This window comes from Pseudorca crassidens, chromosome 12, assembly GCF_039906515.1.
Source record: "Pseudorca crassidens isolate mPseCra1 chromosome 12, mPseCra1.hap1, whole genome shotgun sequence".
NCBI classification, from domain to species: Eukaryota; Metazoa; Chordata; class Mammalia; order Artiodactyla; family Delphinidae; genus Pseudorca; species Pseudorca crassidens.
The window spans coordinates 19,314,584-19,339,142 of NC_090307.1; the positions used below are offsets into that span (position 1 = coordinate 19,314,584).

The 24,559-nt window shown below is 36.4% G+C and overlaps 1 protein-coding gene across 31 annotated transcripts in view; it reads left to right on the forward strand.

Annotated features, from left to right (window-relative positions):
* TCF4 (transcription factor 4) overlaps window positions 1-24,559 on the forward strand; it is a 360,829-nt gene that overhangs the window by 228,581 nt on the left and 107,689 nt on the right. For 21 of the 31 annotated variants that reach the window (XM_067698990.1, XM_067699001.1, XM_067698991.1 and 18 more), the window contains 2 exons: window positions 4,361-4,490; window positions 4,976-5,025. The exons of 4 other annotated variants lie outside the window; for them this stretch is intronic. In XM_067698990.1, coding sequence (XP_067555091.1) covers window positions 4,361-4,490; window positions 4,976-5,025 — 180 coding nt within the window. Of the gene's footprint in view, window positions 1-4,360; window positions 4,491-4,975; window positions 5,026-17,177; window positions 17,345-24,559 lie in introns of those variants that run through there. 6 more of the 31 variants (XM_067698992.1, XM_067698996.1, XM_067699024.1 and 3 more) reach the window with 2 other exon arrangements.

Genomic DNA, 24,559 nt, shown 5'->3' on the forward strand with positions numbered 1-24,559 from the left:
TTAAACAAATCTAATTTATGATTTTTCTCAATGTATATTTTGCATTTGGCCCTGCAGTCTATCAGATCCCTCTACATATATCCCGCATTTGTAAGTCTTAGAGTGGTTCAGAATTTTATTTCCGTATTAACAGAAAGCCTTGTAAAATTCCTGGCTATAAAGAGTCAGTTCGCTATACAAAGCCACTATACATTACTTAGGTTTGTGATGAAAGAATGGAATTGCAGCTGTGTGAGTACTAGAATACCCAAACATGAATTAGACTCACAAGCATTTGGCAATAGTTCAGAAAAGGGGCTTAATCTGGTTTCATCTGAGACTGCTTTTCTCTGTTCTCCAACATCCCCCCAAGATGTTGTGTCTGATATCGGATCACAAAGTAATGGGAGTGACGCAAAATCAGAGAAAACCCTAAGAAACCAGGGTCACATTTGATTTTCCCCAGAGATTCCCCCCCACCCCGACTCTTTTTTTTTTTTTTTCTCTCCCAGATTCCAACTCTGAAATTCAAGGTCATTCGCCTATTAGGTGAATTAATTATAAGCCCAAAAGCAGCATTCGTCGTATTCTGATCTCTCTCATATCTATAATTAAGGGTAAATATAATCTTCCTTTTTAGAAATGTACCACCCACCCATTACATTTAAAGTGCTGACTGAAATGAAATAATAGTTCAGCGCGAGATGATTTTAGTTTAACAAGAAAAAAGTTGATCATTTAAGCTTGAAGCAGTTCTATTTTTGATTACCATTCAGTTATAAATCTAATTTGAGAGATATGCTGCTTTTCGTTACCCAAGTTTAATTCATGGTTTGCATTCTTGGTTGCATAAGTAAAGTTCGATGGTTGATCAAGGATGTTAAAAAAGCTCCCCACAAAAGCAATAGGGAGCAGGGTTGAGAATGTGTTAGAAAAATAGTCTGAGACCCAGATCTGATGTGAAACAAAACGTTTCATTGAAAGGGCCCCTTACAGAATGGCTGCATTTGGCATTTGAGTGGCTATGTTGGGACTGGGTCTTTGCTGAAGCATTGATTGCAGAGGGTGGACTCCCAAATGTTTAAATCGAGTTGACAAAGTCAGTACATTTTATTCTTTGGTTAGGGTATTTTAAGTCAAAATGGTTGGTCTTCGGAAGAAAATAAGGAGCGAATAAGGGGAAGAGATCGGCGCATCACGTTGCAGGCAGTTAAACAAAATGCTAAACTCTGGCTTTAAGATTTACAGGTTAGCTCTGCGAGATGCCACATCTTGCTTCCAGTGTTTCCTGGCAGACTAAGGCAGCTCTCTACTGGGACCCAGCGTAACCGCAGAGCATGAGCTTGCACAATGTGAAAACCCTAAAACCTTTCTAATCCTGGTTAAGGCAACGTTGCCCGTTTTGAAAGTAGACTTTAGCTTTTGCACTTAACTTTTGCTAAGTATAAATTTGTCTTCAGATATGTATGTATATACTTACATACATGCGCATATAAATATGTATATATACATGTGGGTAAATTCGTATATAAATGAATGCCATGTCTATTTTGTGCAATATTTAATTTACTTATTAAATTGAATGGCATTAACTTTTTAAAATTCATAAACTCAGGTTTTCAGCCGGTGGAAAAAATTTTTTTATCTTTCTCATAGCTAAAGAGAGTTCAGTGCGTGAGGTAAAGGCCAGACAATAGTAAATGGTCATTGTTCATTTACAAATGTATTCTACAATAGGAACACGTATTTATATCTTAATTTTCCCTAGGGGGGTGATTAGAGCCTCCCTTAAGTGTGAGGAAATGCTTATTTTTGTATGCTTTAGAAGAATGATTCTATTGTCTGAGTAAAAGAGAAAAAGGAACAAACAGATCTAAAAAGAAAAAAACAGGAATGTGCTTTGTCAAAAAAAAAAAAAAAAAGGAAAAGAAAGATCAGCACGAGCCACTAAATGTTTGTGAGTGCTGTCTGCTCTCAGTCCTGTGTCACTATACATAGTTCATGTCATGTAAGAGTTGGATGCGTGATTTACTTACAACTGGCCCATGAAATGACTTTCTTTAAAATTAACAGCAATGAGGTCAGCCACAGCCAGTTAGCTATCTAGTTATCATTTTATATTTTTCAAGCTCTATTGTGAATGCTGCTCAAACACAGCACAGCAAGCCTGTTTGTTTTTATGTCGACCTATTGAATGCATCTACTTTCTTGGGAGGGAAAACCTTTGCCACCAGGACCAACAAGAATTAAGCAATGGTTAAGCTCATTAAAATGACAGGCAAGCACTTCGACCTATCCGCTCAGCCCTTTTTGGAATATTTCGTATAATTTTAGAAAAAGAAAATTGCAGAAATAGGGGTAATGTCTAAACTACGGAGTTATCAATAATATCATTTTCAAACTCCTCTTTCCAGTGAAATGAAGGCTCAGTTGTAGATTTCCCAAACTGTAAAGAGGTTGTGATTTAAATCATTCATGGCTTTATTGATGGAAATGGCAAAGAAAACTTGGACTTAAGTAAACAGACTGTCAGTAAGATTTACCAAGAGCGAAATTTCAGGTTGAGATTCTAAAATTTTTAAATGCCACTCCTAAAGTGATAAAGAAATCATTTGATGTTATACTGTTGGATTCCTGATTTATAGAGAACTATTATAAAGAGCCCTCTATTTTAGTTTGTCATTGCCTTGCATTTTGTTATCTTTCCTAAATTCGGAAGAGGCAGTAATTGAATATTCGGATGTCAGATTTTTGTCTGGTAAATGATCTGGTTGTATCAGGTATTTGGTAAATGTTAAGATATTTGAAATGAGTTGATACTCAAAATGTCCTTCCATCCTAAAATCTCATCCTCGAAGTTTTATTTTAAAGTAATGTTTATTATGTGTCCCTTGGAAAAGTCTTAAACTGGAAGCAGTGAAGGCAAGCTTGTCAGTAGCTGATTAGTCCTTTATATATTACTCATCGAGCGCTCACAAAAATCCCTCCTCGGAAGAGAGAGGTTCTCTTTATGATATTTAGCTATATGGTGGTGGAAAGGGGAGGTTTGAATTTTTGATTTTCCAGCTTATGGGTCATATTTGACCAACTGCTTTCACTAGAAGACATGCCACTTTGTTGAGCTATTTAGGAATCAAAAAGACTGTCTTAATTTAAAACAAGGACCCTTTGTTTTAGTTGGTGACTGCCTTGTGAAATTTTTCAGTTCTCAGCGGGTTAACCAGGGAACAGGGGCAGAGTCATAATTGGCCTATTTAGAGTATTTTGCATGTGAATAGTGTGTTAGTGAAGCATCCCTAAGTCTGTTGTGAGTGACATGGTGATTAGAATTTAGATTAGGGAAAACACATTCTGTACTTTATCAAGGACAGTAATTAGTTCAGTCAGTAAAAGTTGATTACAAGTAACGATAAAGTTAGATTTTTAGTACTTAATTCTAAAATTTCTTTATTAAATAGTAAATTTGTTCTTAATATAAATGGTAGTATCTACACTGGTTTTCTTGCATATCAGAATAATTAAAAGAACAATGTGTTCAATGCAGAGTATAATCAGGCGATTTATATATTATGGGTAAGTTTCTACGTAGCTTTTAGAGACTGTGATATTATTATATAATTTTTCGTATGTCATCATTTTCGAAAGCTTAGTGATTTTTCACGCCATGATAAGTTAGTGATATTTGGGAAAGTTTTCTAGTGTTCAGGTAAACGTTTCATTTGTGGGGATGTGTTTTAGTTTCTGACAGTCCTCAAGAGGGCATTCTGAAGTCCTTTAATGTGCTCCTGTTAGCTTAGAATGCCTACTATTTCTATAATTTTGAGAGTCAGTGTGAGGATTTGAATTTCCTCCTGGTTCAGTTGGCATTTTCTGTTCTGGGGGTGCTGTGTGAATTCGTGGAGGGTCATGCAGAGAGGCAGAACTCCCAGCTGAAATGAGCATCTATACTCTCCCCCAGTGTGAGCAGCAGGGGGAAATGGTGTACGTCCGAAAAATCAGATTCTCCCTGGTTCTTGTTAAGGGAAGGGCATGGCTAGTTCCCAGATATGAGCCTATCTCTAGATAAAGAAAATATTAGCCTTGCATAAATGCCCTTTACTTATAAGATGAAAATGTTAGTCGTCTTAAAAGATGAAAATCTCATTGAATGAACATCACTGTCTACCTTCCTCTCCAAAGTAAAGAACTTAAAATTCACAAACTTTGGGATAGCTTCTTAGAGGGCTTTTCTTTCGCTTTCTGTCATGTTGGGTTTTAATTGTTTCAGCTTAGCAGATGCTGTTTCCTTTATTGCATTGGTTTAAGTACTAACAATCAGTTGGGGGGTGGCAAATGTAAAAACTTAACCTTATATGTTTGTTTTTCCTTTTTAACCTTTTAGCAGAGTCTCCTTGGAGGTGACATGGATATGGGCAACCCAGGAACCCTTTCGCCCACCAAACCTGGTTCCCAGTATTATCAGTATTCTAGCAATAACCCCCGAAGGAGGCCTCTTCACAGTAGTGCCCTGGGTAAGGTATTCCTCTGTTTGAATGCCTGAGTGATTATTAGTAGCTTTTTCTTCTTTTTCTTTCTTTCTTAATATCATCCTCTCAAACTATCCTCACCCCGCCCCCCCAAAAACCATAGAATTGTACTCAGTTGTCGGGCTCATGACTCTCCCACCACCCTACCCCAGTAATACGTTGGGTGGGTATGTTAACTTACAGTAGCAGGAGAACTATTTTGGTGTATGCTTATTTCTTGTTTTCTCTTGGCCGCCCATCTAAGGAACCTCTTTTAAAAACCAGAGCATTAAAAAGTTAAATCTCTTCATTTTTATGAAAGAGGCAGGATTTGATTTCTGCCAGAAGAAAAGATGATAGCGGTACCGACATTTTGCGAAAGTCACGATTTAAGAAAATCTGGTCGAGTCTAAATGGCTTCGTGGTGTAATCTCTTTTAGTTAGGAGAATGGGCATGCAGGGGACCTCACAGCCTCCTCATTTTCTTTCAGAGGTTCAGACAAAGAAAGTTCGAAAAGTTCCTCCAGGTTTGCCATCTTCAGTAAGTACTGCTTGTTTCTGCTTTGTATATCGTTTATTTTGTTCTGCTTTGTATTGATGCCAAGGAGATAGCAGTAAATGAGGTTCCATCCGCCAGAGCGGTGTGTTTATCTAGAATGTGGCCGAGGTAGAAATGGGCACCTCCAGCCACCTGACCCATGTTGGAGTGATTAATTGCATATCCTGGAAGACGGGGTGGGTGTGTTGATACTCAGCTGGTTAAGCTCTGAAGAGAGCCTTGAAAAGGTGCCTGAAGTTCGCGGAGTTTTACCTGCACAGAGCTTTCAGGAGAATGAGTATTAGTTTCACGTGTTGGTTAAATTCTTTGTTGGTATTATGATGATTTATGGATTTGCATACGAAAGGAGATTTGTGGAGAGGATTTAGGAAAAATTTACATGGGTTTCAGCCCAGAGTGCAGGGAGAATGTCTCTATTTTCTAGAGAGGGGACTGAATAAAGGCTGCAAAGGTAGCTGCATCAGTAGCCATTTGTGTCTGGAATACCAGGTGGCAACTAGAAGAATCCAGCTGGAACCAAAGGCATTCTGGGTCGTTTTAATACCTGGTGCTCTAAGGAGGGGTTGCTGCGGTCTCTCCAGTTGCCAACATAGCAAAAGTTGGTTGTAATCATAGTTAAATACATGATATCTTATTTTCAATCCATATATATATATTTTTTCAAATTCGAGCTCCTAGATAATTTAATTTTGTTTAGAACTGACCTGTTTCTAGAAATTTCCCCCTTATGTAGAATAAAACTAAGAGTTTCTCTTTTCTTTCCTTGTCTCCTGCTTGCTTTCTCCTTTTTTTGTTCTTCCTTCCTGCCTATGATATATTTTTATATATATATATAGTTTTAATTTAATTCTGTGTTCTGTAGGGCACTAGTGTTCATTGAAAAGAATGCTAATGAGCCTTATAAATTCTTGTACTCTAAAATAAAATTATATTTAGATTTCTGAAAATAATATTACCAATCAGTGCTCGCATATTAGTTTTATTTCATTTTTAATAAATTAGAAGAATAATAGGTTTTGCAAATGTGCTGAGATTAGATTAACCCAAACACCTGTGTGTTTGACTTGATTTCAGTTCAGTGCATCCAAAAAATTATTAAGCGAATATATCAGAATAAGTCTTATCAGGGAGAAAAAACAAATTTTGTACGCTGATTATCATAGACTCGGTAATGTTGAAGAAGCGTCACAAAATTATCCATAAATACATAAAAATATTGTGTAAATAAAACTGCCAGTGGTGTGTAAAATAGTCGCTTTGGACTACCAATAAGTCACTTAAAAACATACTGAGTGTTTTATTCTTTGAATTTCTGTGTCGTCTTGAAATTGGCTAATATCCCTGCAGGTTTTTATAAGCATATTTTAAGCTTGAAATTTGTGGTAGATTTAATGTAGATGAAACTTTAGCTTTTAATAGCTTTTATGACAACTTCAAATGATATAGTCCTCACAGCTGTTTACATTTTAAACATGCCTGAACCTAATACGGACAGTATTAAATACAATAAGTGGACCTTTGGATGTTCTAAAATGATAGAATAGCTCTTTGCTCTAAAAGCCATGCAAAACTTAAAGCTATAGTACACTGTTTATGCCTCATATTCAAATAAACTTAGTTTATTTTTTCCAGTGCTAAAATTATGCAGAAATTTACAGAGTTTCTAAGGAGTGCTTTGGTGTGGCAGTAGATATTATCTATCCATTTAATCATTGTCAACAACAAGTTCTCATAATTCATTGTAAATTTTTAAGTATTTCTGTAGAGCTAACTGGCCACTATAGAAAATTTCACTGGTATAGTTTTTTCCTTTGCTGTTAAGACAATTATGTGTTGCTGATATGTTGTCATATGTTCAGAAGTATAAAAGTATCTTTCCTTTCTTCCCAGTAAATCAGGACTTGAAAATGTCGTTTGTATTATTTAATTTTTGGCTTTTGGTGGTCAGTTTAGGGTTTCCTCTTCTTTGAGAATTTATGTTGGCTGAACGTTTTAATTGTCCTTAAGGAACATTTTGGTATTTTGGTCCATAAGGAACTCTTTTTTGAAAGATAAGGAGGAAAACTCAGTTGAAATGGAAATTTTATCCTTGTTATGTTTTCACTTGTTTGGTTTTTTGTTTGTTTGTTTTAAGCAAGAAGAAGTTAGTTTGGTTGATTTTAGAATCCAGTCATCTATTTATTGTCATTACTTAAACAAATCTCAGCTCTCTTTTAATAGCAATTTAACTTAGTTTATGTTAGCTTTGTTACCTGAATTGGATCGCTTATTACTGATAACAGAATCCACACGCCTTATCACTGCACAAAATATGTATTTCAGTTTGATCTAAAGAGACGATCTGTATTAGATACTGTAACACTTTTGCCCCGGTAGATCTATATTGTTGTATATTTAGACCTCTGCCATGCTTAGTCCTTCTTTTAAGCTCAGATAATTTTTATCCCATGAGATACTTCTAAAACTTACTTCAATATGTATGAATATTTTTATGACAAATAAAAAATTGGGGATAATACAAGGTTTCTTTTGGAGTGATTATGACTAGATAAAGACATTTATATGTTTTCTTCAATACATATTTACCATGATAAATAGTAATAAATCTGTCACAATCTGTTCTGTCAACTCACTTTTTTTTCTTCTTCTTTTCAAAATGGGCCCTTTCTCTTCCTTAACATAAAGGAAGAAAATTTAAACGGTAACATCTGTAATCAGATATTATTTAGGGCAGGACTAGGGGACAGAGACTGGACTTCTCTTGCTGCCATTGGTCTGGATCTTTGCAGGAAATTGGGAGAGTGAGGGGCTGGACTGGCCCTGTTTTTGAAAATAACTGCAGCATCTGTGGGAGAGAGAAAACATAAGCCTGGCCCAACATTGTGCCATGGATCTGGCAGGATCCTTGAATGTGTTTGTACTGTGCGCAGCATCTAGAGACCTCGAGTCACTGTGGAAGCATGACAGTGATAGGGCGGCGGAAGAACCAGCCTGCAGGGTCGCAATGCACAGGCGCAGTGGAGGGAAGGGAGTCTGTCCCCTTGGAGAGCAGAGGCCTGTAGTTAGGGCTGGGGTGATGTTTTTTTTAAAGGAAAGGCTGTGTGAAATTGACAACTATCTAATTGCCCACAGGAGCCCTGCTTAGTACTGGGGAACATTTTTGTGCTCTCTCTTCCCATTTTAGTATGTTGCTCTTTTCAGCTACATCTCAATGTCTTACAGCCCTCATCTTTTGATAGGACTTTAACAGTATAGCTTTGGTTTTTTTTGTTTTTTTTGTGGATGCGAGGATTTATCTTGCCTATCTAATTTCTTGCATTTGCACGTGAACTTCTTTGTTCAATTTCTACATGTTGTTTTTTTTTTTTGAAGCCATACATCATCTTGGACTTAATAGCTTTCAACTTTACTGCTCCGTCCAGCAAATTTCCTATCTTTGTATAGTCTAATTGTCATACGTATTGAATCATGAATTAGTGCAGAGAAAATTATACCGCGTTAAATCACATTTTTTGACAAAATGTCCATGATTCTTAGAAATTAACATGGAAGCATTAAAATCTAGAAAGCAAAAAAAAATTTTCTTTTATTTGGTGCTGTTTTAAAATATTTTTTCCAAACACACAGAAAAAACACAGAAACAAAAGACATTGTCTTTCAGAAACTTTAGTGTGCCCACCAATATGTAAACACATAAAATCTTCATCTTCTTATAATTTGGAATGTTTCAAAATGATATACATTTAACCAGAAACTGTTAACAACTACAACCATTCTACTTCAAACATTGGTGGAATTTGTCTCCACTTCTAATTCAGTTTTGAAACTTCAGTGACAGTCTCACCAAGATCCCCAGTTAGAATCCCTGAAACTTCAGAATTCTCTAGAAATATGAAGTTTTATCTTTAGAAATAGTCTATGACTTTTCTTATTACAGGCTATCTTTTTTTTTCAAACTGCACTTTTTAAGAAAGTCTGTGAAATTGCAGTTGTGTTTTGGTTTGATTTTTGCCTTTAAATTCAGGAAGATCTAACAAGCTTTGTATTAAGTGGTCAGAGATAATTTTGAACACATGAATTTTAAGGAAAACAATTTCAACTATCTTAAAGAATCTAAAATAAGATTTGGATCCTCCAAGGAAATTTGAGATATGAGTTAATCATTAGGTAGACTCGAAAAATAAAAACGCAATGTGTATGAGATACTGGGATAACCAGTTTTTTTAAGGAAAGAATTTTTAAATAAAATAAAATCTTAAAGTCTGGATGAGACATTTTTTCACAGAAGAGATTTTTAGGAATATGAGGAAAACGTGGATAATGCTGACAGCATTAACTGTTCTCTGTATTTTCCATTATATGAAAACCTTCATATTTGAAGGTTGCAAACATGATGTTGAGGTTATACCCTCAGCTATTTTTAGAAAAAAAAGTTTTTTCTCAAATGCTTGAAGAAATCACAAACAATTTAAAAGAGAAGTTGGTAATTTTTTTTATCTTATTAGAAGCCCAGAAATTTTATATGATTGAAAGCCTCAGTACTTAAAATACTTAATTTCCCCCATCACTTTTGAAATTGATCTTAAGGAAATCATAATGATGCTTTTTCATGAGAACAAAATTTTAACTTGAGTGATAATACAACTTTTGCTGAAATAAAATTTATGTTGATTCTAAAGTGAACTAGGTGTCAGCCACCTGGGCACCATCCTGTGTAGAAAAGTCTAGAAGAAGCCAATTGTGTGATAAGCTATAAAAGGAGGGGCCTCTTCAAAGTTCATTCCTAGAGAAGTAGATACTTTGTGAAAAAGTTTAACTGTAGGTGTTTACGTTAAAATGTTAGGATAGCTCATAATAGTTAACTTTAAACATAGCGTGCCCATTTTCTAATGAGTGATATTGAAATATGAAGTGTGGATATTAAAATTATGCTTATTTGTCATGAAAATGTATAGGCAGAAAGAAGGTAAAGGATAATGCAATTAAATCATCACAAATAGGGCAAAAGAATTATTCACAGAATTCACACAGAATATGTAACGTGACATTGGGGGGAACACCTTGAAAGTCGAGAAAGTATTCATCACAAAGAAAGTATTTATTTATTTTTTGTTCAGTTAATACTGAAGTCACTAAACCAAAGGCTTCAAAAGTTTAGCATGTACATTAATCAGTCTTTTCCTCTTCACTGCAGTTATAGGTTACAGAAGTTAAGGTGTTTTTTTTTGAATTGCTGGTTATAGGAGAATCTATATTTAAGTTTTCATTGGGGGTACTTATTCCATTAAAAATATTTCAAAAAGCATATAAAATTCATACAAATATACAACACCTAATCCAGTAGGCGTTCGAATCTCTGAGGAGTTTTCTAAAAGATTTCTATATTTTTGGTTCCAAATTTTGCAATAATGAGGGTTCTCTTCTACTATCCTCCCTGTCTTGAAATCCAATTCTGCTCCCCTTAAAGAGGTGTCTTCTGGTATGTGTATATTTTAAATATAAAATGAGAAGAAACATAAAGGAGAAGAAAAACTCTTCAGTTAACTGTGGGTGAAAGGTTTGTGTATTTCTGAGCTCGGCTGGGATTATATTTACAAATGAAAAGGATGTATGCCTGAAACACTCCCAACAAGACACAACCACCTAGCTATTTCCACAATGGAGACGCCTTCTCAGCCAGCTTTGTCTGATTATTCTACTAAGCAAGCTCTTCTAAGGTGGTACAAATGATGTCTCCCCTCTCACCTCCATGTGTTCTTTTATTTTAAACCAAGGTTTCAATATTTCAACAGCTAAGATTTCTGTTGAAATTTCGGAACAATAGCATTTAGTGTAAAACTGGACTCGTTTGTTGAGAAAGGAGAAATACGTTTCAGGGAACTGTTATTTTGAACCTTATTTTCTCACTTTTACTGAAGAGTACATTTTGGTGTGAAGTCCTGGGCTCCATCTGAGTGGTTTAATTATTAAGAAGCTAAGAAGCTGCTATAAGGATGCTTTACCTAGAGAGAGAATTATGACAGGCTTGTGAGTGTTTCGAAATTATAAAAACTTGTTCTGCAGCGTCTGGCTTAACTGTGCATTTATTTTGTATTTGTGGAATGATAGAGATGCTTGCCTTGATATTCGGTTGAATATCATTTTAAACTTTTAATATTTCATCAATTGAAACATGTCTTATTTTCTAACATTGCAAAATTTTCTCATTTTTTCCCCCGATTACTGACAACTCTGCTTTTTCAAGGTGTGCCTTCTTGCTTTCAAGCAATTCTAAATTTTTTGTTTGAAAGTCATGAATCAAAGTCAGATAGAAATTCAAGGACTTTAAATAAGATGCTCTCAGAATGAATATGTAGGAATAATCCTGAAAGGCATGAAGAGTTTCTTCAAAAATAGCAAAGTTTTATTTTCTTAAGGCAGGTTAGATTCTATCAGGCTGTTGACAGACACTTGCTGTGTTGTTTTATTTTAATAAATTGCACTGAATTCTTAAACTGAACATAAAGTTGCATTTCAAAGCAATAACGTGAAATTCTCAGCCTTGATCTCAACTGTCCCAGTGTATGTGTGTATACATGAACATGCTCATTTTAAAAGGAATGAGAGCTTTTCTAAAATTCGGTGCAAAGTTTGTAATTTTAAATACTCCGGTATTTTATCTCAGAACAGCAGCATGTGAATGATTCTGATTTTTTTTTTTTTTTTTTTTTTTTTTAGTTACAGCTGTTGCATAGGTGCAGAGCTATTTGAGGAGTTTCCTGCTTTGCTAGAGCTTATACTCCCTCTTCAGAGAAATGAAGGTAGTGCAGAAGATTCTGCATTTTGGAAAATTTCAGGGTTGGAAATAAAGATGCTTTAAGTTTCAAGGAGAAGCATCGATTTGAATTCCGAGAGAACGTGCAAATTCGATTTTGAACAGAACCTTTTAAGGATTCCATTTCCGTGCTTTACAGGCACCCACTATTGTCTTTCTAGTCTAATTTTGTCATCTGAGGAATTCATCATCAGTATTCTGCTAGGCTTGAAACTTGATCCATAAGCGTTTACTTCTAGAGTAATCAGAGGAGGATCTGTGTGTGGATTAAATTTCACTCAATTTATTTTGAGTGTTCAGTGCAACAGAAGAATAGGGACTTTTTTTATGCAGCCCCCTTCGTAGCCAAGTATAAAGAAAATTTTTTGGTGTGTTGCCCTCTGTCAATTGTTTTCAGCCATGGTGATGAAAAAGCATTTCCTTTGTGAAACATGGACTCAGAAAGACTTACGTTTTCTCAGAAAAATTACCCTTGTGGTACCTGCCTTACATGCACGTACAAAACCTGTCACTGTCACCACTTGCTGTTCCCGTCTAGGGATTTTAGAAAAATGCTGTTTTGGAGCAATTATTTTGATATAATCTGAGACAGAGTTTCTAACTCTCTCCCGCGGCCTCTCCCTCCCAGCCCATATCATTCTAAATATGCCTCCTGGATTATACTTATAATAATATTGTAATGGCTTTCATTCTACCAATTGGCACAGTTTATCATTGTGTCATTAGCTGCTGTGAGAAGGCAGTTTCAAGTAGGTGGCTGGTTCTGAGCGGTAATGTTTTCGAGTAACCCTGTTTGGGGAATGCGGCTGTCTCACAGGTGCTCAGGTGTATAAGCCCAGGGTACAATAATATTTTCTGGCTTGCTCATTATGAAACAAATTTGAAGTACAAAATAATTCAGTAATAAGTGGAGTATAAAAATTGGGGCTTTATGGTAAGAAAGTCGAATAGCTTGAGATGTTAGCAGAGGAGATAAAAATAAAATTTGTCTAAGGATGCAGCAGTACTTAATTCATGTCTTATTTCTCCTGGAACTGAGATTTTAAAAGAATATTCATGGCCTGGTGATGAAGACTTGTTGAATCAGTTTGAATGTTTTCAACCATGAAGCTAAATAGGAAAATAAACCTATTTCTGTAACTGTTGTAGTATTTGAAAGTATTGTTATGTAATAAAAAGATACACGTTCTGCCACTTATGTCATGCTTAATAGTAAGGCATCTGCTTGGTGAGTGAAATTTCAGTACCAAAACCTGTGGGTTCCTCATAGAGTACCTTTATGTGAATTTTATTTTTAAATGTATACAAGATGTTGCCATAAAATCTGTAGCTTAGTCGATGGTGCTAGGCAGAAGAAAACAGAACTAAGCATATCTGTTATGAGCAGATATAGTCGGAATTACAAAATTTAAACCCCAATAAGTAATTATTTTACAAACAATGCTATTTTGTTTTCCCTTTCATAAATTACATCAACAATCTAGCTGTTAAGAGGAACCCTATAATAAACTGGGAGCACCCAGGTGGGAGAGGGCAAAAAGCATTTTTAGAAGTTTTCATTCATTCATTCATTTCTTTCTTCATTTATACTTATTCAAAGCATATTTTTCAACTAAACTAAAAGCCAGACATGCCATGTATCATTGAACAATTCAATGTAGTGTCACTCACATCCCAATTTGGGGAATGGCCTTAGCATTTTAAAGAGCATGTCTGGCCTTTGGAGAAAGTTGTACATATTCAAAAAATTAAAATCACACCCAGTGTAACACAGAGACGTTTTGTCCTTTAGGTTTTTTATGGAGATGCTGAATCCCCCTACTCACTTGTAATCACCTTGAAGAGAGTAAAGGTCTTTCTTGTTTTATGTACATCTTTTTTTGTCCCATAGAAACTCAACCCACTGCCTTCTGTGTAACACTTCAAAATATATTTCCAGCGAATGAATATAGTAATAAAAGTGGTAGAGTAGGGTGCAGATAACACCACTAGAAATAAAGAGATCTTCCTAGTTTAGTGTCTAATATCCTCTACTTACTCACTCAGTGGTCTTGGTTAGGTCACAAACCTATCTTGTGGTCTATAAAATAGATAGAAATAGTGCCTGCTTAGTGAGCTGGTTGATGTTGGTATACTAACAAACCCTTAACACAGTGCTGATTCTGCATCACACACTGAGCACTTTGCATCTATTCAGTCATTTATCCCTACACCATCCAATTGAGACGGGTACTACTGTTTATTCACGCATAAAAGAATGGAGACACAGAGAGGTGAAGAAACATGGCCAAGGTGACACAGCTAGTAAGTGGCAGAGCTGGGATGGTGACCTCGACAGTCAGCCTTCAAGGTTTTCTGTGTCCTTAACCATGAGGCTATTTGCAAGCTACTTTGTAGACCAGAAGCTCTCTACAGCCTGGCTGATGCTCATTTAGCAAGTATTTGATGATATGGAATAGATTAAATATTCAGAAATTTCATCTCACTGTAGAATGACCCTCAATACCTCTAAGTCACTGGTTATTATGCACCACTTTGGCCCAGGCAGATCCCTTAGAAAATCCAGACATTCCAGAATAGCATTTCTGTAATAGAAACAGTATCATCTAGTGGTTAAGAGCATGGAATCTGATCACTTGGGTTTTTAAAGTTGGCTATGCCACTTACTAGCTACCTGGCTCTGGACATATGATGTAATTATCCTTGACTACTTCCCTGAAAAATGGGGAAAATATACATACCTCCTAAGGATATTGTGATAAATAAATTACAAAAAAAATATATAATGTGCTTAGCATAGCCTTGAGGCCTTGTAGGTATCTAGAAATCAACAGCTAATGATAACTGTGATAAGCGCACTGGCAACGTAACAGAGTAACCGCTAGAGAAAAACATGCAGCTTGTTAGTGACAGAGCAGAAACTAAGACCAGGGTCTCAAGTGCATTCAGAAAAATTCTACCTAATGGAGGCCACTTGCTTTTTCTCAACTTAGGAAATATAGGGAGCACTCTCTGTACCTCTTTGTCCTTACAATAGTATCTCCATCCGTCCAAGACACCTAGTCAGCCTTTTGAATCATCCAGCTTCATCGCTCAGCAAAGTTTGTGTTGGAAGGGCGTACTCCATCTTTTCTCTTTTGAAAGAGGACATCAGGCCAAGATGACGGAGTCCTCATAATTTGATTCTCTCTGCCAATCATTTGTTTATGCCTAAATCAGCCCTGCCTCTAAGTGATAAGGAGATACATGCTTCTGATTTCGTATTCTGTCAGCGTCATCCTGTAAGTGGCCAGAAGCGGGGCTCCCGAGTGATGCCCGGGTCTCCCTTTGTAGGGCTGGCTGTGGTACCCATAAAAAGACACGGTGAGGCCTGGGGTTTTGACTTCATCTGACAAGACGAAGATACCTTGACTAGGTGGGTGCGTGTGGCAGTTTGCTTCTCTTCTAAAGTAAAACAGAGTTCGATTTGTTTAGGATTGTTTAGGTCCATTTCTAACATTAAACAGGATTATTGAAACAGACGTTTTCAGGGAAAGTCAAAGAATTGGGGGATTCTGGCCTTTGCTGCCTAGTAATGTGTTTTTTTCTCAATGCCATTGCTGAATTCATTAGGGGAAAAAAAAGTATTTTTTGCTTGTCAGCTGTGGGAAACCTAAAACAATTTTTGCAAGGGCTGATTCATGAATTCTTGCATTTAAAGGGAAAAAAAAAACATCTGCCAAAGGGGGTGGAGGAGAGAGAGCATGACCGATACATTTCACAACAAATATCTCTTCCCAGCCAATTTCAATGTACAGCAAAACCAGACCCCGCGTTAAGTTCCTCAGGAAAGGTCCCTTTTGGCTGGACCTCTTCCTCAAAGAGTCGTCCCTCATTTGTAGTCATTGCCACCTTGTGGATTACAAAGGATATTGGTTTTCATCAAACTTCCATTTCCATTTGGCTTTTTATGGCAAGTGCACTTTGGCAGTGGGTTGCCGAGTTCCTCACCAAGAGGATCCTGGTTTGTTCAGCAACACCTCACTTCTCCCAGTTCATTTATGATTCTGATGAGAGTGTTTTTTCAGGAAACACACATTTCACTTTTTGACCTAGGAGCATCTGTTAGAATTTTTTTTTTAATACTCCTTTGGCATTCTGGAAGTGTTAATGTCTTTCATATCTGTTTAATGCTATTTAGGGATATTTATGATCACCTCTTGGTTACTCAGGGTAAAGTGTGTCGCAATTTTTTTTAAACAGACAGGAAAGCATTCACATGAGGAAACAGATTGCTTTAAGCATGTGCTTCCTGTGACAGTAAAAAGAACAAATTAGATTTAACACTGTGTAATGAACGCATAAATGTGTACATTGAAGCTTTTAAAAGCTTTATGTTCAGTTCTGGTCACAAGCAAAATTGAGTCACCTGTAAAACTTAAAGATGCCTCGTTTCCTCTCAGATTCCTGCAGTGCCCAGGAATCAAGTTCCTCACCTGCGGCTGCCTCATTGGAACCCTAAAAAAACCTGATCCGTTAAGGCTGGAGAGAATGAGCATGTTCCAGACACATTCAGGGGTTAAACCAGGTTAAAGGCAGATTCAGTGTATTTAGCGAAGAGAGCAGAGCGTTTGGGGGAGAGAAAGGGAGGATTTTATTACCATCTCCCTCCCTCTCTGAGAATCAGTGGGGAAAAAAGTATTCTTCTGAATCCCACATCGACCTCTTTCTTTTATGAAAGAAAAATAAGAAAATCTGATGTTTACTTAACTAGCCCCTACTAAGATTTAATTACGTAAGAAAAGGACTCCTTTCCTTACATAATTCAGTCTGCACTCCTGAATGCTGGCTGGCAGGGAGCGCAGAGAAGCCGAGCTAATATTTCCAGTTAGACACAAGTGTTAAATGGGAGGGCAGGAATCCTCTCCCCAGAAGAGGCTCTCCTCGCCATTTCTGCCTGAGCCCCGTGGATGGTGCGTTCCCTTCCCCGGTGCTCTTGGAGCTGAGGATTTGTGGCAGGCTCACCATCTCTCCGGCCAAGGAAGGCCGGGACCGAGTCCCTCAGGGGAGGGCACATAGTTTGGGGACATCTGACTCTCTGCTAGCTCATACTGAGGTACTAATATCAAAACAGACTGCTTGTCGCTGCGCGGTGGGGCAGTGCTTTTTTTGGCTGCCGCGGTTGAAATGAAATGGGCAAGCTGTAGCCCGCTTGGCATCAGAAGGGGCGAAGGGAAGCTGGGAGATCAGAGTCAGACTGAATAAAAGTAACAACCAATGGTTAACTTCCTTTTTGTGTGTCACTTGGCAGCGATGCGACTGATGGCGATTTTTTTTTTGTTTCTAACGTGGGTGAGAGTTCAGTGCCCTAGGAAGAGCCGTAGACGCCGCTATTGTGCTTCCTCATACAGTTGACTTGCGTTGATTTCTTGAGGCCACTACCGCTGTTCCCAGAGCCAGCTCCAGGAGCTGTATACATGGCCCGTCGGACTTCGAATGATGAAAAAGGTAATCAGATCAGAGGTGATCCACACGAAATCTCACTGCTGATCACTAGGAAATCACCGGGAAATCAGATTCTCGCAGAAGGCAGCTGTGCCCAAGGATAAGATATGCACTTCAGTGGATATTCCCCAGTATGCAGACATCCAAAGATCTTTTTAAATGACACGACTCCACATCCCTCATCTACCATCAAAGAGTCAAATGCGTTTTGGGCTGTCTGGAAAACGCAGGGCTAAAATAGCCAGATTGAATTCAGACGGAATTACCTTCTGCTTTTGGGGGGAGGTTGTGGCTCTTGGGTTAGTGGCATTATTTTCTTTGAAGGATTCATTCGGAAGAGAATTGGGGAGAATTTCTCAAGATTTTCCTCCCATTCCTCTGTTTGCAAAGAGCTGTTCCCCAAAGGCAAAAAGAGCGAGTTGCCATCTTGAGGAGTGAATTGTGTGTTTAGTGAGCACCAAATGGTCTCAAAGTTACCCTGGAATTTTCAATATATCTAGTCGCTTTCATATACTATTTATTCCCCTAACCATTTGTACAAGATATCAGTAAGATGACCAACTTTTGACAACCCTAAAAGCAGGGAAGGAAGCTTAGAAATAGAATACCATTTGTCTGGTAATTAGAGTGTATCTCTTAAGAGTTCGAGAGAATTCTGATTAACCTTTCTGTTCCCACATTCTCACATAAAATTAGCACACCTTTTAAATTATTATCTAGTATTTAAACAAACATTTTTCTGAGTCTTCTTAATGCAACAGGTTCTGGAGACACTAAAAGTGTGTTATAGGTTTCTAAAAAACTTCATTTTTCTTACATTTTAAATGTTCTGTTTGTGCAAAATTTCGAGAATCACCATAAGGGCTTCTTTGCATTTTTAATTTAGTAACTAACATATGAATAAATTTGCATATTAATTAGTTGCAGATTAAATCATGCATACATAATTGCCTCCTTACTGTGTTTAATGTTTGTCAAAATCTCCAGCCTGGTTTGATGGATGTCATATGAAAGATTACAATTTGATGTACCCTTGGAAGTATTTACACCAATAATGCAAGATTCTTAATAGCAGAATTCTCTAGTTATATACAGTTACTAATAAACATGTAAGATAGGTACATGTCCCTTTGACTAAAATTTTTTTCTTTGCGCCAAATCATTTACTATTCATAATCATTAATGCATCTCCTAATTATACAGCATATGTCTGTTAACCCTTTCATTGCCCGTCTTCAAGGGGTAGCTTCTTTTCTTTCCTTGTCCCCTAAAGAAAGCAAATTATTTCATAGGATTCTAAAATAACCGCATTGCCTTTTACCTCTTTCTCCTTTGCCATTTCCTGAGGATTATATCATCACTTTGTATTTTACAGTTTTAAGAGCAAGAAATGACCCATGTGCCCACAATTTGTAGCTGATGGGCTCCTGCCTGCCTCTCTTTTACCAATGCTGAAAAGAATTCAGATATTTCAGATACCTTCAGTTAAATGATTAAAAAAATATATAAGTGTATATAGGTATACACACACTCTATTTAGGAGGGTACTTGTAGGATAAGTAAAATGATTTAACTTAAATTTTATTCTATGTTGAATATTGTAATGCATTTAATGTATTATCATCAGCTATAGGATGGATGTGTTTTTTTGTGTGTGTTTTTGTACTAGGACTGAGACCTCTGCAGTAGAAACTGACTAGAAAGTGGATGCTCTTGATTCGACATAGTTAAAAAAAATATGTATGCCAATAAGTGTTCTTTTTAATTAATTCCTCAGGTATTTAATTTTTTTAAGTTTTATTTTACTCATGTAAAGAGCCGACCAACTGGCTTTTTTTTTTTTTTTTTTTTTTTTTGCTATTTTGATGTCTAAGCTGCTTATCACACTGTATTACCCTGCATTAATGAGTATTCCTACTGTGCAAAATTCTATCAAAAATGATGGTGTGAATGTCATTTTTAATTGGAAGTTTATACAGTCAAATTTATAGTACACAACAAAAAATATGTACGTAGTTCTGCTCCAAGCCTTTTTTAGGCTATTGATCTTTTTGGTTTAAGTGTACATTTTTATCAATCTGACTTTAAGTTTAGTGTGAGAATCTGGACAAATATTACTAAGTTTGTGTTAATACCATTGTTGGGGGAAGAGGGAAGCTAAGGGGCCAGACAATAATAATGCCTTTTAATTATCAGAGGAACAAATACAGGAATTACCAAGAATCTATTTTCATGGACGCATTTTAAACATGAAAACTTGCTGACCAATTTTATACGTTCCACAGAAGTCATAATATTTGATTTCTGTCTATTTAATTGTTGACTGCCTCGCATTTATATGCCTAGTAAAGAGACCGAAGGTTAAAATGAGTTCAGAGCATAAAGAGCTGATTTTCTTTATTTGATTCTTACTTAGGAGAAATAACACCTCCTGGTCGCCTACCTCAGGATCATTTTTTTCTAATCACAAGGCACAATGAACTATTTATTGATTTAGCAAAACATTCTAATGCAGCACACAATATCGTATTCAGTTGTTTAGTAAAGAGAAAAATGAAATGAAAGTTGCAAAACTTATAAAAGGAAGCGAACAGTCAGACCTGAAACATCATATTTATCCACAGCCATTGTGCCTAGGTAATTCAGGGCATATGGTATGTAAATGATGTTTGGAGATTCTTGCCAAATCTACACACGATGGGATAAATTAAGGACAGGTTTCCCTGGGTGTAAGTTCCATGATTGTGGCCGGCACACTCTGCTCGGATGTGTTTGTTCTGTTCTTGTCTTTCAGCAAGAGCGTCACACAGCCTTCAGTGGCCAAATCTGGTCCTCAGTCAGCTTTTAAGACATTATTTTTAATTCCTAAGAATCGGTTTTATAATTAAACTGAAAATATAGTACCAATTTGCCAAACCTTCCTTTTGCCCCAACATTTGAGAAGATCTGAATAATTCATCGGGATATATTTGGCTATTACCCATTTAAATGGGTATTTTTGACAGTGGAAATGGAGTGGTCTTAGCCCCTGAAGAAAGGTGTTACTAAATAGTAACTTTTCTCTAGGTTAGGATTAAGATGTTTTCTAGAACAGGCAGTGGTTTATTTTGAATAATTAATCATTTTAATTCCGAGTTAGCCAGGTCATAATTTATGAATTCAACTGGATAACTCAAATTGCTAGTATCAGTTATTTAATTTCAAATTATTATTTCGTAATATATGCTCTTACTTCTAGAAAGGTGCAGGCACTGTCCCCTGCATCTATTTAAAACTCATTTTTAGTATGCAAGAGTTTTTATACTATTTCCTTTTTTCTGAAAGGAATTTTTTTTCTAGGCCGGGTGTCTTAGCCCATTGTTTTTAATACTTTAAATTAAGGTCCATTTTGTTGTCTTGGAACTGTGTAATTGGAGATTTTGTTTAGAAACGACGGCAGATCCTTTTTTCCTATGACAATTCATCAGAATATACCTAAATAGTGCATTCACTGTGAAGACTCAGTTATGAATACAAGACTTACACACTATTAATAAAAGTTATTTCAGGCTATTTAAAGTATGTGGAGTATGATTTAGGATGTTTTATTGTTTTTATTAGTAAGAATGTTTTGACTAAATCAAGCTGTTATTTTTTGAAGGTAATGCTCTTAATATTATGGTTTGATTTGAGTGAGCAGTTCAGGGAGGCTCTGTCCCTACAATTACATTTCATTTGTGAAACACGAATAACATGCTAGTTACTATATGGAAAATGACATTAGGCTCAGTCCTTGTTCATGGCTGTGTATATTGGGTAAAATCAAGGGAAAAAATACCCTTGAGGTCAATATCAAGCAATACTTCTTGACTCAGATCCAGTTTAAAAGTCATGTAAATGCTTGTGGTTCTGGAGGAGTTCACAAAAGTTTTGTGTGGTCCATAGTTTGTGAACTCAGGTGAAGTTTTGATCTGATTATTCTCTGACCACCCCTTGGTTCATTGAAACTCCTTTGCACAGCTGTGCTCCCAACTCAACAACAGAGGACAGAAATAATCTTCGCTGGAAAATAAAGCTCAGTCGGTCTTCCAACTTTACTGGGAACTTGCAGCCTTCAGGACAGCAAAATGGCCAACCACAGTTGAGATTAAAGAGTTCAGATTAAATGTATTGCACGGTAGGGTGGCATGGCGCTAGTTCCTTCATGTGAGTGCCGTGCATGCCAACAACGTTAAGCACTGCAGCCACTTACTAAGATTTTTGGTTTGAAACGTCAGTCATTGGACCACATTTAAAATGAAGCACCTGCATTTTATTCAAAGAAATTAAGGTATATTAGGATATGCAGAGGTGAGTTGAGGTGTTTTTATGTGTGTATTTTTTTTCCGGCAAGAGCCATAAATAATAAAGATAAAACATCTCAAGTATTAAAGCAGTCTATTTCCATGCACTGTATGGTTCAAAATGACTTAGCCTTTTAAAAATTTTTCAGAAAGAAAAGTATATAAAGAGTGAGATAAATGAAATTTGCATCTCTACAGACAACTCTGCGTAGCAAATTTAGGATTCTAGCATTTTTCTTCCAAACATCTGAAAATTGGGAATTTAAAAGGAGACCCGGACAAATCCTTAACTATTGCATTGCTACCAGGTGTCTCTAAGATTATAATCAGTAAGTTAGGGAACTTTTTTTAACAGGTATAAACAACTAAAATGATAACTTATTTTTGTAGATGCTTTCAGACATTTCTTCTTAGTTAAGGACATTGAAAGTGTATTAACTGTTTGTTATATACTTAGTAAATTTTAGGTAGACCAGATGCATTAAGCTTGCTTCATGAAAGATATGACTTACTTGTATCCAGATCTCAAGTGTATTTCAAACCAGTCTTTACAAAATGTTAGTGCCTTTCTCTTAGGATTCTAATCAACAAAATTCCAGTCTTCAGCTCCCCATCAGCCAGAAAGTATGGAGAGCGATTGATGATACTATATCATCATGTACCCACTTAGCTTTGAATCTGCTTAAGGCTCAAGTGTCAAATTTAAAAATTCAGCAAATATTTATTGCACATCTACTAAGTGCCAGGCTTCCTGGAGAGTGCACAGCCATGGACCAGAGTTCCTGCCATTGTGAAGATTTATGCAGAGATACAAGTGGCCACAAGTAGTTTTCCAAGCAAGAGTTCATTTCGTAATGCTTCATAGGGGCCCAGTACCACGGATCCACCTTGTGGACTAATAAATACAGAGACTAGGTCTCTTAAAAGTCCAACAGTTGCTGTAATCGCACAGTCCCTGGTAACAATGTAATATATAGTATAAAGATGAAATCAACTATGAGATTTACCGTAATTCTTGGCGAGTTTCTTTGTTATCAGCATATTTTTAACAATGTAACAAAATAACATCTTTCAAAGTTTTTTTTTTTTCTGTCATGCCTAAAATCTGGTTAAATGGAATGTGTTGGAAAGGACAACAAAAAAAGGTTAAATATGTGGAAATGACATGGAAAGCACCTGCTTCTTTGTTTTGTTTTCCTCCACGTCATTAGGAAATAATGTCTAGCCATAGGAGGGTATGTTGTCCCTCTAAGAAAATGTTTATAAAAAGAAGTTTTAAAGTAGAATATAGATTAAATAAGTAGGGGAGACCTGCCAAGAAAAACCAAAGAAGACATGAAACAGGAGTCTGCCTCACACATACTAAGTGACATAACAGTATCACCTCTCAAAAGTGACAATGCATGTATCCATTTTTATGTCTTTGGCATATTGTTGGCACGATTAATTATTCCACTGAGAAAATAGCCACACTATACAAGAGAAAGGAAGATAAATTAGATTCTCCAATCCCCCTTCTGCAAAGTATATGTGTAAATGAATACGCTCTCTGCCAGCCCAGCAAATAAAATTTGGTCCGTCCCTATTCCTCCGCAGTTTATAATCCAGGTGAGGGAAAGGCCAGGCTCATGAAATCAAAAATAATCATTAAAACGTTTGAAAACTGGGAAAACAATTCATCATAGCTACATGTGTGTGTGTGTGTTTTATCAGTATCGGGTAGGTATAGCTCTATTCAAAAATTTTTGTCTAATAATATACTCATTTTTTTTCCATTTCATGAAGACTTGACTTATTCTCAGATTGAAGTTACAGCTGGCTGTAAAGTGTTTTTCTGACAACTCTGGACTTGATCATTTCTGTCATTGTGGAAAGGAAGGAAATAAATCTCTTTTTGTTCCTCCTTCACTCAATGAGCAAAAATGTAACCGAGCTCCTATTATATGCATATAACATTGTTATAGGGCGGGGCAAAGAAATTTAAATCGTAATCTCTACTCTTTAAAAATTTATAGTATCTGGGGGCAATAAAGTAGGGGCACAATTTATTTAGCTACAATTCATGGCATTAAACTTTGTCCAAGAGCCATATATTCTAGAACGGTCCTTATCTGGAAGTGACTACAGAACTTGATTCTGGATGGCTGAGAGTTACAGATCTGGCAAGATGAAGAAAGAGGCCACAGATAGTGATTGAGCTTCTAGCAGCTTCTGTGTATCTCTTCCCTGTTGTTGCGCTTTTGCTTGTTTAGCTGCAGAAACAACTTTTGATTGGCTTTATATTTTCAGAGATTGGTTATCCAGAGATATCGCATTATAATAAAAACAAATCACAGAATTTTTAAGTTGGGAAAAAAACCTCTCGTGATCGCAATTTAACACTTATTTATTCAAAACATATATATTTACAAAGAAACTGAGATTTAGATAAAGCCAGAACTTGAAGCAACGTCTTGGTTTCTGGCTTCCACATTATTTTAATAAGGACAGGAGAACAGGTGATGGAGATGGAGGTCTCATCCCCACATACTTGGAGAATCAGACATTTTAGCTCTTTTGGAAGTCGTTAAAAAAAACCAAAAACACAATTAAAAATTGTTAAACGTTTTTATGTTTAAAAATTATTTATCATAAAATATAGCCATTTGTTTAGTAATGGTACTAAGAATGACTTGATACAGAAATGCTTAACTCTGAGAAAGCCTATGGGCCCAAACATTTTATTTTATTTTTTTAATGTACTTATTTTTATTGAAAAAAGTATAAGTTGATCAGTTATAGATCAGCATTGCTAGCAAGTTGGAAGGACACAGGTCATGTACAAAATGGGTAAGGCTTGAGGAACTCTTAAGTTTACTGTGTTTTCTGTACCCTTTCCTTGCACACAACACATATG